The 17,171-nt window shown below is 34.7% G+C and overlaps 1 protein-coding gene across 1 annotated transcript in view; it reads right to left on the bottom strand.

The window, feature by feature from the left end:
• The window catches only part of Khc (kinesin heavy chain), an 85,837-nt gene that overhangs the window by 34,969 nt on the left and 33,697 nt on the right, over nucleotides 1-17,171 (bottom strand). Inside the window, exons 5-7 of the mRNA XM_089085953.1 lie at nucleotides 9,376-9,519; nucleotides 6,615-6,739; nucleotides 2,264-2,368 (exon numbers count right to left, since the gene is read on the bottom strand). Coding sequence (XP_088942079.1) covers nucleotides 2,264-2,368; nucleotides 6,615-6,739; nucleotides 9,376-9,519 — 374 coding nt within the window. The remainder of the gene's footprint in view (nucleotides 1-2,263; nucleotides 2,369-6,614; nucleotides 6,740-9,375; nucleotides 9,520-17,171) is intronic.

Genomic DNA, 17,171 nt, shown 5'->3' on the forward strand with positions numbered 1-17,171 from the left:
CAACTGTTCTCTACTAATACTAAGTCTTCTTAACTTTTGTCAGATTTCTCTCCCAGATAGAAAACCCGCTGTTCTAAGTTTCCATTTTTTCTAATTTTAAAAATTATGCCTTAAAATTCGACCCTGATTGGTCAGTCAAGAAGTTTATGTTTGAAAGTTGAACAATGTTCAACTCGAGAAATTACGAACAGCGAACTAATTGGCGCTGTAGTCGTGCATAATTTTAAAGTTATCGACAAGTGTTACCATAATGTGGCACGGGCATAAATCAGTATGGAAATTGAATATAGACTAGAGACTGTGCTTCATAGACTAGAGACACGTACGAAATAAATAATGTTTTTTGAATATTTTATTTTTAAGTTAAATTGGGGTAAGTTCGAATTGTTTTGTCACCGTTGTTTCAGACAAAAAACGCATGTTTGCTCGTCAGGGCTAGTGATATTTTGTTTTTTGCAATAAATCTTAACTTATCTTGCATATTCATCATTAGAATACGCAAAAATGACTGGTAAACTGAACGTCACCTTCAATTTCCACGACTTTCTAGCAAAAACTTTTCTTTTAAATGCTCCATAGTCCAATTAACACAACCGAATCAGCTTCCTTTGTTCTTCCAGCGAAATTGAAAATAAATTTCATGCAGGAAGGATAAGCATCAATTTCAGCCTCAAGTCTTGAAACATTTCATAAAAATTACCATTCAATAAGTAATGATACAAGTCGCTGTTGCTCAGAGACAATTTTCTTAATCATTTCAAAACTGTTCTAACTTGTGTTTGCCTCTGGAATCGAAGTATGTAGATTGATCTCGAAGCAAATTTGCACTCAATTTTAACTTCACCATTGGATCAAAAAATTTTTTAGGGGTTCAACCCAATGAAAGTCTGATGAACGAGTCAAGGCAGTAGGAGTGAATTGGAAGGGTTTCCAACCCCGATTTTTAACTATTTCTAGATTAAGCAGTGACACATGTGATTGCACATTTTCACGGAGAAAAATCACCTCTTTAGTGACGTTTTGTTCGAATAGAAAGGCTTACTTTTTTGTGAGCATAGCACTGTAATACTGATTGTTACTGGCTCACTGATACTCAAAAAATTCACAATAGATAGGCTCCTGTAAATTCCAGAATACTCCAAGTATGACTTGGAGTATTCTGGAGCACGTTCTAGTAGTAACCTAAGTGCTGGTCCAGAAGGGACAAGGCCTGAGGCATGGATATGTGTCCAGTTTAACCGGTACATTGCCTTACCACGGTCAGTCACCTATTACTACGAACGTAATATCTATTCTTCTTCCTGTGTTATCTATTCTTCTTCCTACACTGAGTCGTCACTCAACAGAGGTCTCGGCCGCCGTTTTTGCACTTTTCTGTTTCTTTCTAAAGGCCTGCCGTTTGAATAAACAATCGTAGACCATTGGCTGCAGGTTTGATTTTTCATCATGACAATGCGCGCCCACGTGTGCCACTGCTAAACCAAGAAACTATTTAAAAATTTTGGACCCCTTAAAGAGGCTCTTCATGCAAAACACTTTCGATCCAATGAAAAAGGTAAATATCAGCTGCAAAATTGGATTCAAAATCAATCTAAAGAATTTTATACCTAAGACAGAAATGGACCAGTTTTCTTTATTATACATTTACCTTATAACAGATGTTAACACATTGGAAACTACTCCACGAATTTATTAACAGGCTTTCATAAACGTTATACAATAGTTACTGTAATATGTGGTAAGAGTATTACTATCAAAAAGCTAAGTAATCTAGAGCATTCGCCTCAAACAAGAATTTTCATCCTACCAACCCATATTCAACTGTCGCAAGTTACCCCTGAGCTGACCCAGCTCAATATTCTTAAAAAAAATTGATTCTCTTAAATTGTAGATACCTCGCCTATACGTTTTGAAGAGAAAAAAGTTAAAATCATAAGATAATTGAAATTTATTAAAAAAAAAAACTTGTGATAGATAAGCACACAAATCTGAGGACAATAAAATAATATTAATAAAATCATTGACTCATTTTAAAATTGATTAATTTTCGAGATGGCCTTCTCTAGTCAGTTTTCTTTTCTCTCTTTCTGTATTTTTCTTTCCTTTGTGTTTTTAGTTTTCTTTTTCAGGTTTTAACCAGCACTGAGAAATCATACTGCCTTCACAAGCCATACTTTACACAACTTTTCTTGTATGTGCCTGACTGTGAAAATTTGCTCCCGCATGATTAAATAATTGGATAGAACACAGATAAACTACTCACGTTTCCATCAGCAAGAGCGGAGATAACATTTCCAAGAGCAGATAAAGATTTGTTGATATTTTTTGCCTCATCCAAAACTACACCCTCGGCTCCAGTTTTGCCGACCTAAAAAATAATGAAAGAAGTATCATCACCTGAGTTACATAAACTCAAACAATTCAAATAGTTTGAGACTGTCAGGGTTTATCCTATCGTATACGGGGGCATGCCAATACATGAAAATGTGAGGAAGAGCGAGAAGGGGGGGGGGGGGGTGCAAGGATTTTTGTCATTCTTTTTAGTGAAGATAAGACATCTATTTCTGGTTTCAACCCCGTATAGAGGAAAATCCAAAACGGCTTCTAATTTTGACTGAACTTGACAACGAATACGCAGAATTAGTTTCCAAGTTTACTTATAGTAGTAAAGGAGATACTTGTCCGATAGACTGAAACACAAATCAAGCCGGCATTATATGCCACAATATCAAAGCTTTCAAATCATTTTTGGTGGCCGTATTACTGAGGCCCGTGAAGTATCTTGTAAAGAGCAACGCTGTCGTGTCACCTCTGTACATCCTTTAAAATACCGTTCAGCAATTATTTTTGACAAAAGTGTTGATGTAATTTATTCATAAATTATGTAACTTATGCAACTTCTGTAAATTAATTTATAAATTACATCAACTTATGTTAATTTATTTATGTAATTTATCATAAATAATAATTTTAGCGACTTCAAATTTTTTAATAGAAATGTTCCTTTGATCTCTTTTAGCCATTAAACAGCAAAAACACTGTGATTTATAGAAGTTTCCTAGACTTGAATGGGCTCAAACCTGATGCCCAACTCCTTGCCTAAGACCTTAATAGAACTTACGAAGCAGCAACTAACCAATATTCTAAATTCCAATAAAGTCTTACCAATATTCTTAAACCAATAAAGTCTTACTGAACATTACTTCGGGTTATTTTAACCAAACTCTGTGCCAAAGAGTATGGGTAACGTTTTAGTGGAAACTGCCTCTGTTGTCGACAAAAAAAAAAAAAAAAAAAAAAAAAAAAAAAAAAAAAAAATCCACGCCATCTAGCGCCTGACGACACTTGGCAATTTTCCAGGCTGTGTAACTGTTTTTCTGTCAGGAACTGCGATTAGACACTTATTACAATCGTGATTTTACCAATTATACTAATCAAATTAATTATTTTTATTATTACACTGAGAAAAATGGGCTCCATACTTATTTGAAAATTGACACCCTGGGATTTTCTGGCCTGAAAGAAACGATCTAGACAGGTTACGAGGTTGAGAAATTTCCTTTGGAGCCTTCAAATTGGGGGGAAAAGTCATGCGACTGACGTCATATTCATATACATTTAAAGAGAATAAATCAAGTCTTTTCCCCTCACCAGTGGTCATATCTTTTTTAGTATCTATGACGAATAAAAAAATTACACATCGGCACGCGGCACACGGCAAGCTTGTATATGTGATTCTTACTGTTGCTTGTCTTCAAACCGCAGATTAATGTGGGCCTTTTTTCTAGCCTTTTCCTCGGGTATTATATTTGCTTTAATTACGTTGTTTCACAATTCAGTAAGAACTAGGCCAACTCCATTGCACATCCACTCTGAAATATCTAAAATACGCATTCGCATAATTATCGTGTTATTCTTTATTTGTATGTCATGGACTGGCAAATCAGCAATTTTAATGGAATTAAGAAATTCTGGCGTGAATCCAATTCCTCCTTCCTGTTTAGCCTTCACAGAATCATAACTTTTGTAGGATTTGTATCGTTTGCGGAATTCGTTGTGATTTTCGTTGTCATGTCTTCAAAATGTTCTTGGGATGGAGATTCATTAAGTATTATCATTATCTAAGAGACTTTTTCCATACCTTTTGCTTTAGATGTTTGGATATAGCTGTTCAGCGTTGGATGGTTCCGGTTGTTAGACAAAAATTTCTTTTTATTCGATTTTCTATACTCACATTGAGTTCGCTATTGATTCTCTTGAAATCTGTCCATTGAATTCTGGACATTTGATTATCCAGGTTGTCAGATGACCATTTTTCTTTCGATTTCTTTTTGTTCTAGATGTTTGACACTCTAGGTTTAATTCAGAATGGTCGACATAAGAAAAACATTCTAGCGCATTTTCTCCCAAGTTATCCTGATATAACCAAATTAGTCATTGTTATATCTCCAGCCCTTTAAAGAATGAACCGCTGTTTTAAATGGGAGTTTCGCAGATGTGACGAGGTCATCTTATAGGCCAATAGGTTCAATACGATCGACCTTGGAAAAAAAAATTGCCAAAGTCGTGAACCTATGCAGATTGGGTTTTTCAGCACAGAAAATACTAGTGCAGAAATTTTCAGAAAAAAATAATCGAGCCGTTTAAAAGAAACATTGTATTAAAAGGAACGAAAAATATTCCATTAAGATGCTGTCTAATGATATACTATAGCAGAGTGTCGGCTTTAATACACTTACAACGGAAAACATTATTTGATAGTGTCACACTAGGTACTGTCTATTAGAAATGTACAGTCATGTCTTTAGAGCAGCTTCTAACCCTTCCCAGATAGTGTTAGGGAGGCAGAACACTAACAGCTATTTATAAAAGAATTATTGGGAGAGGAATCACAGTCTAGAGATGGAAGACAATTTTATTTTTGGTATTTTTTTATCTATTAGTCACATGTTATTTAATTTGTATAATATATATATATATATATATATATATATATATATATATATATATATATATATATATATATATATATATATATATATATATATATATATATATATATAAATTTGTATTTAATTATTAGTATTAATGGTTATTTGTGGCATAATTTTTTTTTCTCTTGCTTTTTTAAGGAGTTTCTTGATTTGTGTTTTTTTTTTCATTATTACTTATTTAAAGTACTGTGGGTGTTATAAATGTAGGCCCCTAATGTACCTACATTTTAACTTTCTCATAGGCTGCTATTAATCATCATAGTTATAATTCTTAATAATTTATCCTAATCTATAATTTAATCCACCTTTTTGTGACTTATTATTCTAGAAATTTATTCGTCTAGTTACAATTATGAGGAATGCAATTCGTTCATTCTGCCAGGATTGATACATTTCTGCATTCTTCAGGATTCTCCATCCTGCAGATGGAGGATGCATTCTCCATTCTGCAGGATTGTGCAGGATTAATCCTGCACAATCTTGCGCCTAGAGGAGCAATCCACCCTGCTTTGAACCATTTCCAATTTTATAGTAATTGTTTTTCGTCTAGATGTATGTGTTTTTATTTTTTTACTATTTTCAATTGCTGAAAACGTAGTGTTCTTTCTTTTATTTTGTTTCCCTTTAAAAATAGTTCAGGCTGTAATTGAAAACGTTCATGTATATATTTGTATGTTAGCTTCCACCTTCAGTTTTTTGTCTCTTCTTTTTTAAAATAGATTGGCGACAATTTGGTCTGAAAACTCTTTATTCCTGTACATAATTATTCCTTGATATTTTACAAAAAGATACTATGGAGTCTTGTACCTAGAGAAACTTTTAGTCGTATTTTGTAGTACTTCTAATTTAGTTATATTTTTCTTCTTCTTTTCTTTTTTACTAGATGTGAGTTTCGTTTTCAACCATTCCTATTGCTCAAATGTAGCTATTTTTGTTTTATTTTCCCTTTATGAACCCCTACCTCCAATACTTAGGAGAACAGCTAGACACTACAATGTTATCCAACATAATTAATACATGTCTGACATTGAATCCACAAAAGAATTTGGTCAGAATAAAGTAGATACATGATGAAAATATAATACATGTTTAGTTTGTTTTCACATCAAAAGTTTTTCAGCTGTGTTTCCACATCAAAAGAGAAAATGGAATGGAAGGGGAACAAATTCAAGGGGAGAAAGATAGGAAAACTGAGGGAATGCCTGCACCATTGATGGGACGAAATCATTCAAGTTATTTCTAGATGCTTTGGGAGTTTCTTGGAGGTCAGAATCATTTTGTCTGTAATTTTACAACAGCAATTATTATTTTGACTGTTAAAATTTTGGATATTGTTAAATGAAAAGACAATGTGCTCTATTTTTCCTCCGTTTCCTCTATAATCCTTATTATCCTCTATATCCTCTATAATCCTCTATTTTTTTTTATTTTTTTTTACTAAGAAGGGGCAGATAACTTTTACGTAAGACAAAAACTTCATAGCTTTTACCTTTCTGTAGAGGTTACATGTTTTCCTATTAGCCGAAATAGAAGTTATTCCTATAGTTTGAGCAGTCTAACCTGGGTCAAACCTTGGGAGAATACTCACAGATATAATGAAAAAAGTTCATAAGCCCATACCTTTTCACTGCCGGCGAGATCGACAAGATAGAGTTTGCCAGAGAGCTTCTTCTGGTTTTCTAAGTTCTCTTGCTTCACATTAATCAAAAACACGGAGTGACTTCGGGAACTATGCTCGTTCATATCTAGTTGGGAAAATATACAAAGACACGTTAGGTCTCTTTATACATATTGTATCAAATAATAGGCATTGCCTCACACGCATTTCATAAATTAGCGAAATTCTTCGAAAAAAAAAACGTGTAAATAAATTGGGTTAATTTGCCCAAAAGGGGGACAGAGGTAAAGCCATCACTGCAGTTTATAGGAAGAAAGGTCCAAATCACAATAACATATTTTTGACCAATAATTTCATTTTCAGTAAAACAAACGCAAGCTAAGAATAACATTGAATAAAATAACAACTCCTATTAAACGGAATCGTTCAACTTCCTCTTGGGATATACGAACGAATTCCTGTTATTTAAATAATCTAATGATTTTTCACCGACTGGAAACCCTGCACAGTATAAAAAGTCATCATTTTTATCCCCTTACCGTACAGTAACTTATTGTATATAACTTATTGAAAGAAAGAAAACAAATAATCTGAAAAAAATTCATTAGCTGATTTGGACAAGAAATAGGTTACTAAGGGCAAACGTAAAAAAATAAAGAAAGTGTAGCTGGCAATTTCAATATTCTTTTTACGAGTTTATGAGGATATAATAAAGGAAAACACCGTATAAAAACTTCGAAAAAAAAAGAAAAAGTAAAAAGAGCGCAGTAGATTTTACTGGCCGGGAAGTCATTTTCATAGACTAATTCAGGTGATAGTACTATTACACCATTACTACAAAATGATTCAATAATTAAAAAAAAAATGTTACAAAATGGTAGTAATTATACTTTTGTACCACTAGAACATGATATACACTCCCTTAATGTAACCTTGGAGCAAATTTATTACCACATAGTCTGTGGTTATAGTAAAATATTCTCCTATTCTATTAATTCATAATAGTTTTAAGCCGAAAAAATTATACTTCAAAGAAATTAAAGGTTCTATGGATATACTTTAAGCACAAAGAAAAAATCGGAAAAAAAAACTGCGCAAAAAAAAGCGTAAATAATATAAAATAATTTAATTCCCCACTTAAGCTGATTTTTACTGGTCATCATTATTCAGTCGTATATACCACAATCATTATTAGGATTAGGCGCAGAGCGGAGGTGCTAATGCAAACATTTAGCTTTGTCTATCAGAAGTATAGTGACAAAAAAAATTCTAGAATATAAAAATACAAGTTTATGTATTTTCAATAATTATTTACACTAAAAAAGACTTAAGCACTGAAAATTCTCTTACCTTCACTAGTTGAAACCCAATATTGTATTACACTAGACCCCAAACATCGTTTAAAATATACTAGTTAACACTATACTGAAGTTTGGGCGTCGCTGATAGAAAAACTTTGATTGACTGTTGTACAGTCAATTAGGGGCAACAGGCACGAAAGATGGCGATAGATAGGAAAGGAGCGTCCCCCAAGATTATGATCGGTTCGAGAATTTCCGTTCATTGAAAAATAGTAGGGTCTTCAGACACCCATTCGGTTCAAGGTGCCAAAAGTTCTTTAATAATATAAATTAGTTTCCAAGAACGTACTCTCCACTGGTGGCATATTTCATTCCATGTAAACCTAGGGCAAATGACAACTATCAATGGGTTTACTCTTTACACTGATGCATTTTCACAATAACAATAGTATACAATATTGCAATAATAGTATATAATATGTCAGATATTATCTATTTAATGTTGGCTTTTCAAGCCCCATGACAATTAACAGGGTGTTTTGGAAAACTAAAATGTATAAAAAAGAAATAAAGAAAACGAATAAAGTCAATAGACATAATAAGATAGAAATTTCATTGTTATTCGTCAGAATCTATCTTGTTGCCTGCGACAAAAACATGAACCCCATTTCAATAATTTTTGGTAATTCAATCCAGGATTTCTAGTTTTCTTGCTGATATTTTAACTGGTTCAACAGAAAGCATGGGCATTTCGGCTTCACGAAATATTCAGGTGTTTATTTGCAAAAATTTTTTTAGGCGTCTTAAGTAAGCATTTTACCCGTTATAAATATTTTCATTTCATTTAAATTATAAATAAAAAGCAGCATGGTACAACTTTTTTTGCCAGAATAAAAATGGAACTGTGTTCACACTCAGTATGAAACAGATTAGATCCGTGATCACCAACGTGGGGTGCAGGCCCCACCAGTGGGGCAGGGCAATATTTTGGTGAGTCATGGGCGGGACGTCCACCATTCGGCTGACAATTCTTTAGAGCCTTAGTTATGAAAAAATGCTTTTTATTTTCAACCCTGTCACATTCAAATGCATTTAGAGAGCAAAAAAGATGCATAATAGTACCGCCATGACTTCACACATTTTATAAAAGGCGCTGTATGCAGATAATATTTTTCATAAGTGTAAAATATGCCTAGAGAACGACCTGAAAAAACAATACCAAGTTAAGCTTGGTCTTTTAAGCTTCCTTGGGGTGAACACACCTAAAATTTTGAATAGCAAAATTTAAATATCACGAGGAGGCATGAGGGTTATTAGAAACTGAATTCATTGGAATGTGGATTTTTAGAAATTGCCTAGGTGGGATATAGCCCAAGATTGGTTGGGAACCACTGGATTAGATCAACATCAAACAACTAAGAGAACATTTGCTGAAATAGCATAAAAGCCAAGGCGTTCTTACTTGTAACAGCAACATGCCGATTTGATTTGCCTTCCTCTATGACCTCAAAAACCTCCTCAGGACTAGAAACAAACCGCTCAGTTGCACCCTTAACATACGGACAGCGGTTCTTATCCTCATGAACACTTAAATTAACCTTAGATACTGAAAAAAGAAGAAGAATATGTTAGAAAAAATATTTTTTGAAATAAATTCATCCAAATATTTAGGAAGTCAAGTTTAAGAGAAAGTCAACCTGATACGTAAAAACTCGATTAAACAGCAGATATCAGATTTCTGTCAACTTTTCATAGTTTATGCGCATCTACAGAGGTGCGTAAGACTTTACAAAAGAAAGTAGAGAAAGAGAGGGACGAAGAGAAAGAGAAAAGAAATAGAGACACAGACACTTACAAAAATAAACGTTTTGCAGGGACCAAAATGTCACCTGTTGATTCAAAACAATTTCATTAAACCTAGTATTTTGAAGGAAGGGTATCAAATCGCTCATGGAAGATTTTGGACACCCTTTTGCATTGCCAACTACAATGTTTTCCTCCTTTAGTTCGCTTTAATGATACCATACTTTAGCTAATATTATACCTTTCGATTGCACAACGGCTAAAATGAATGCAAAATGTTATTGCATAGAAAACGTTATCACTGTCTACCACCGATCCCGTTGGGGAAGACGTAAATTCTAGAGCCACTTCTACAAAGCAAAACAGCATGCTAACAAACACACTAGGATTCAAATTGATTTTTGACAACACTTAGGACTGATGACTCCGCACATATATGGAGCATCTCTCCCCCCTCTCTCTCTCTCTCTCTAAAAAAAAAAAAAAAAAAAAAAAAAAAAAAAAAAAAAAAAAAAAAAAAAAAAATTACAGTAAATGTAACAGTTATCTAAAAACAAGCATTTCCATTTATCTAATGTAACACATTTTCAACCAGCACACAACAATATTCATCACGGGTATTCCAGAATAAAGCAAAGCAACTAATATGTGGCTTATGACTTAGACCCTACAGATATTTCAACCAAATTGTTGTTTTCAAGCGTGACAGTCTATCAGTAAGCCCCAAATATCATTAAAATTCACAAAAATCCGCAAAACCACAGGTTGAGCAGTCGTGGCTGTAAACAACTGATGGACCGTTACAACTGAGAGAAACAAGAAAATAATTATACAGACATTTAAAACTAATCTAATTAAAATATGGTAATTTGAAATTTAATTGAACTGAGCATACGATCCAAGGTATCTGAGCCAATTGATTAGTTGTTTCTGTAACAACCAATTAGTTTCCTAATAGTGATGGCGAAACAAAAGCTATACTTATATCGTCAAAACGCACCTATTTGGTGATATTATATAAAGCATATCCACTTAACTAATTAAATTGTCTAAAACACAAGCAAAGCACAAAATAAAATGATATGTTCTGAGAATCCATCATAAAAAACGTTACATTATAATTAAATTTTGCAGTACTTAAACATTGATTTTACTTTATTATCTAAACAAGTTTGATATTAAAAAAATAACCTTTGGATTTAATCATATTATTTTTTATAATTCTACTTTTAAAACTAAGATAATTAGATTCAGATCTGGGGCCGTAAATACAGATGGAGGAGGAAGGCCCCTCCGATGTACATTCAGCAGGGCCCACGGGTGTGTGCACACGTCCTGTGAGTTACAAACCTTCTCGCAGCTATGGGCCAAATTGCATGGTGATACAGAATACCATCGTTGGAAGATCCTCGATAGGAGGGTAACTCTAGCAGGGCGTAATATCGAGATCTATGAACAATGACCTCCGCAAAGGGCTACCTCGACCCATTCTGATTACCTGCAACACTGGAGAACTTGCGGTCATCTTTATTCCCACTTGAGGAGTGGCACCCATCGAGGAAATTATAGCCTTGTAAAAGAAACAGCATTCGTACGGGATTCTGATTAGTGGACAGTTCTTCTGGGTTTGGTTTGTTTTGGTGGGCTAAGGGCAGAAAAACTCCTTCCTAGCTCATTTATCTACCATGGGTTGCCTTCCCGTAGTAGCATGATATATTAGGCATAAATATATAATGAGTCGAGGGTTATAGGCTTTAGATTGTCTGAGCAGGATTTCAACTCTTGTTGATAGAAGAGCATCGCCAAATGCTGAAAACCATGTTGTGACCAGAATGGACCCCGGACTCCACAGAGCCTCCATTCAACTGAGGGTCCCAGGGACTTCTTGCTGTCCGGTTCTAAGCCGGCTTAAGCACTTCGGTGTAGACTTAAGAAGATATGTGATCCCCGTCCTGCACAGGCATCTGGGACCATTGCTTTTCCTGAGGCCAAAATAAATTAAGATATTTAAAGAATATTAAAATTGGAACTTAGATATGACACTAAAAAATAACTATCGAATCGACACCTTGACTGACGAATCCAAAAGATTCGAGCTGGACTTATTAGGAGTTTCAGAAACTCGTACCCCAGTGGTAGGAAGCATGAAATTAGGTGATATAGAATTTATTTAATCGGGCAGAAAGGATGGGGTACATAGACAGGAAGAAAGACTCGTGACGAATAAAGAAGCTGCTAAGTCTTTTTTAAGGCTGGGAAGGTATTAATAATAGAATACTAATTGCTCATTTTATGACTAAAAAGTTCAGGGTATCAGTTATAGCAGTATATACCCCTGTAGAACGCCTTGGTCAGTAGAAATAGGGATAGATGGTATCCTAGTGTAGGTAAATTAATGTAAAAAAAAGTAAACAGCAATGGCTACAGACTGCTGCAATTTTGTAGGTATAACAATCTAGTTTTAACAAATACAGTGTTTGGTCATAAAATGGCCCTCCCAGAAGTTAACGAAGGATTCACGTGATGGTAAGACGACAAACCTTACTGATTATGTTATTGTAAACCGAAGACTGGCAGGATCAATACATGATACTAGGGTATGTAGGAGTGTTGTTATTGATGTTAAAAGTAAAGATCACCATCAAGTAGTGTAAAGGGGTAATTTAAAGCTGAAATTTCAGAAGGGTAACTACCTCCCGGGAAGTTATGATGTTGGTAGACTACGAGATAAAAATTTGAGAGAAACTTTCCGTGAACAGTTGAACACTAAACTGGAGAGTTAAGGGAAGTAAGTTAGGAGAGCAGCTAGGAATATTAGTGAAAAAGCTTTACGTTTAATACAGAGAATGGGGCTTGTACAAGAATTATCTGAGTAATAGATCATATGAAAACAAGAGGAATGTAAAGGAAGAGGAGGAAGCATTAAAATATGAACTAAGGAGGTGTGAAGTGGAGGACACAGATACAATTGCCGAGGATCTGGAAGATGCTGCTAGACGCCATTATAGTAAAAAATATTGTACTGGCATGTTAATAAATTGAGAGAGAGTTGTCAATCCGGACTTGGCCCTGTTAAAGATAGGAGCGGGGCCACACTTAGTGATAAGGAAAGAGTTAAAGAGAGATGGGCAGAACATTTTGAGAATGCGCTAAACCGAGATAGAATTGAAGGAAAAGAAATAGAGAAAAATGAAAAAGCTTGTGATATCTTGGATATGAAGGAAGACTTGTTTTGTGAGGAAGAGTTAGTGACAGTACTAAAAGGATAAAAAAAACAATAGGGCCACAGGTGCCGATAGTGTGGCAAAAGATATTCTTAAATATGTTGTCTCTGAAGTTAGAAATAAGTTACCGAAGACTATGAATATGATTTTTGAAAAAGGGAAGTACCTAGCAATTTTAGGAAAACCCTAATTAAATCATTGTGTAAGGAAGGTTATAACAGTGCGTGTGGTAATTATCGAGGCATTAGCCTGGTCTCTATAGGTAGCAAATTACTTAGTAATATGATACTTTTTAGACTGAGAGATGCTGTAGACGAAGTTATAAGATAAGACAGCGCGGTTTTAGAAAGGGTAGAGGATGTGACGACCAAATTTACATTCTTAGGTTAATAATTGAGAAGTGCCGGAGTTATCAAATATCTCTGGTCCTCAGTTTCATAGATTATGAGCAAGCGTTTGATTATGTTGATAGAAGAGCTTTAGCAAAGGTCTTATCCTTGTATGGTAAACCCGACAAATATATTAAAGTGATTAGTGCTATGTACGAGAATAACACTGCTGTGGTTAAGGTAAGAAATGAGGTGAGCAGCTGGTTTCGTATTACATCAGGAGTTAAGAAGGGTTATGTTCTATCCCCTTTTATATGGATCATTTTGATGGACTTTGTATTAAGGAGCACGGGAAACGCAATGAGGGAATACGGAATCAAATAGGGAGGAAAGACTTTCCTGGACTTAGATTATGCTGATGCTGATGATTTAAGCATCCTAAACTAAAGTGTGTGCAAAATGAATGAATTTTTAAAGGTTTTGCAAGTTCAGAGTGCAAGAATAGGTTTAAGAATTAATGTTAAGAAGACTAAGTCGCTAAAACTAGGAATAAGTGAAGATGAAAAGGTGACATTGGGTAACGAAAAGATTGATCAGGTGGGCAGCTTTCACTTACCTCGGTAGTATTAATAGTAAAGACGGTGGATGCAGTTAAGATTTTAAAAGTAGAATAGACAAGGTTCAGGGTATTTTTCCACAATTAGAAAAAATTTGGAAGAATAGGAAGATAAGTCTGCAAACCAAGATTGGAATATTAGAAGCTACAGTGATGACAGTGGTCAAATATGGTACTGAAGCATGGGCGCTCCGAAAACATAAAGATTTGTTAGATGTTTTCCAGTGAAATTGCCTACGGATTGTTCTGGGTATCCCGCTTACTGACCGTATTTCAAACAGTAGGCTGTACGAAAAGTGTGGTTCAATGCCACTTTCTAGGGCTATAATGAGAGAAAGGTTGAGATGGTTAGGGCACGTTCTGCGGATGAAGGATGACAAACTGCCGAAGATTGTCCTTTTCGGCCAACCGTCTAGGGCTCCGCGGTTAGGGAAAGGAAAGCAGGTCGTCCGCGGTTAGGGCGGAAGATGTTATGAAGACAGATTTAAGGGAAATGGGAATTTACTGGGAGGGTGTAAAGAGGGAGGCTTTGAATAGATTTGGATGGAGGAGGAGCGTGCATAGCTGTGTTGGCCTCAGGCGGCTTGGTGCTGCGGTGAATATATATATATATATATATATATATATATATATATATATATATATATATATATATATATATATATATATATATATATATATATATATATATATATATATATGTATGTATATATATATATATATATTACCCATTTGATATAACTCTTTTCTTTTTAAGACGGAGTTTCCTATAAGCAGAAAAACTATTAGGAAGTTTCATTTGCAAAGGTCTTTTCTCTTTCTCAACACTAGTGCTAAATCCTTCCCTGAATTCAAAGAGACCGGCTTCTTTCCTTAGTAATTTCAGTTGCATATAGGTGGCTGCCAAATTTTTGCAAAGAAATTTCGCAAGGGAGAATAACGACTGCAAAAACTCTACGAGAGAAGAGACAAGTTTTCCCCAGAAATAGAAAGCCGCACTGCGGAGAGAATGTCTCCGAAAAGATTTTCACAATTAGGCTCGTTACTGAGGAATCACACTAAATTAAAATCTCAAAATCTGAAGCTAATTGGTGGCTATTTTTAAATGCAGGCTAATTCAACCTACAGTTTGAAATTGTCCTGAAATACAAAAATTCAAGAGGCTAAGCCATTTTTTTTATACATATGAATGATGGCTTTTACAACATTCAATTAGAACGGTTGAAACCTTCGATTAGTCTCGATTGATATCAAAAGCAAGGAAATTGCACTCATCTTCTGTCTTCAGAGTCCATGTCTAACACCCGTACAGAGCGATTGGCACAATAAGGTTACTGAATAGAAGGCCTTGCAGTTTCTTCGAGAAGTAGCCACACTACCGTATATTCTATAGTCTGTTAAACGTAGAGCTAACTAAAACAAGTCGGCGATTGATATCGGTAGTATGGCAGCTGTCAGCAGTCATAAGGCTCCCCATGTACATAAAACTTACCAACTGTTTCGGCAATCAGACCGTCAATGGTTACGGAGGAAGGTTATTCTTTCTCATGACAAGACGCAACAACGACTTTGATTATGTTGGCGTTGATTTCCGAGCCGAAAAAAAAAGACAAAACCATTGAAAATAAATTAATCAATCCGAAGGCGAAATAGATAATCTAGATAATGATAGCCTCTGTAAATACTCCAGCAATACTGAATATCTGTGAGAAGCGTAATATGAAATTTATCAGCCAGGAGACACGCCCACGGGAAAAAGTATACACACCTTCCTGAAAATGTTATGATTTTCGTGACTTTTTTTTTCAATGTCGTTTTCTTTCCCATATTAATTTTTCAAAAAAAAAAAAATGTTTATTTTCTTCGGACGAATTTTTCATGAGTTTTACCAGAAAATGTCGTGGTACTTATGTAGAAAGCGGTAAGTACGCGAGAAGTGAAGTTTCGTTAATGCTAATGAAATAAAACCAATTAGGATGAAAATATAATAGTTTATGAACAAAATTGGGCTATATGTTTGCACAATAGAGGAGGGGGGAAGCATAGCATATATTAAATACGTAACCTAATCCAACCCAACCTAAGTACCTTTTATTCCCCCTAAACCCCCAAAAAATAAAGTTCAATTCTTCATTTTCACATCCATTATTCTACAGACACCTTTGTTCAATTACGATCCGGGTAAGACTAACCCGGTTTTATCCTATCTGTTCGTATTACAATTATCACGTACTTTCCGCTTTCTACATAAGTACCAATTTAGCTTATTGCTTTGAAAGAAGACAGGAAAGGACGAGAAAGAAGAGGTAATATGTCTGCTTTGAAGAAAATATAACATCCACAGCCCATAACCAGAAGAAAACACCAGCTGGACTGATCATGATTCCAAGCAAGGAAAGGGAACAACATACTTTACTTAATTAGTCACCTTACACTTGTATTCTTAAAAGATATCACACCAATGATCATATACTCCGATTTCCAAAGTTACCCATTGGAAAAATAAACATAATTGCCAACGCAATATTTGAGGTTTTGTTAAACTTTCTTCTTTTCTCGGGACAAAGTTATGATACTTCTATCTCAGTGATTCAAAGAGTGAAACATGATTATCAAGTTGGCTTTAGAGATTAGAAATTCCTATAAATTTGCCTTTACAATTAGATTAATATAAATAATAGTTACCATTTCTGAATCGAATTCAAATATTTGCCAGTTTTTTAAGTGTTTTTAAATTTTCGGTTACTATTGGTTTAACTTTGTTCAGTACTAGATTGCTGCAATCGTCGCAACCATGATACCCATTCCCCCGGACAAACAGATTCAGAGCGTCAAAGGCTACTCATCTTCAATGTATGGGATTTTGGATTTTATGTCTTTTGCGTTTAGACAGCCTTCAACAAGATGTGTTAAATGTCTGAATAAACCATGTGTGCAAATTAGGTGAGGACAAATCAACACGATGCGTCAAGATAGTAAAGTGAGAATTTAAAAACAACAGACAGAACTTCAGGTTCTTGGTGTAGTTTCTTTTTTTTTTACTTAATTAGCTTGATTTATCTCTTCTTGGAAAAGGAGTTGCAACTGACATATCATTTTGAAGCTTATGTTAAATAAATCAACCTAGTTATAAACAATTCACATCTAAGAAATCATAAATATCACCCATGTAAGCAATTTGGAATCTTAACATTCCAGATGGCTACTTCCAATAATCCAGGACTTTGGAATTCAGACCAAAGTCCAAAATTGAAATTCAGACCAAAGTTTGAAAAAAAAAAAAAAA

This window comes from Artemia sp. Qi Xiang Cuo, chromosome 1 (genome assembly GCF_049724085.1).
Source record: "Artemia sp. Qi Xiang Cuo chromosome 1, ASM4972408v1, whole genome shotgun sequence".
NCBI classification, from domain to species: domain Eukaryota; kingdom Metazoa; phylum Arthropoda; class Branchiopoda; order Anostraca; family Artemiidae; genus Artemia; species Artemia sp. Qi Xiang Cuo.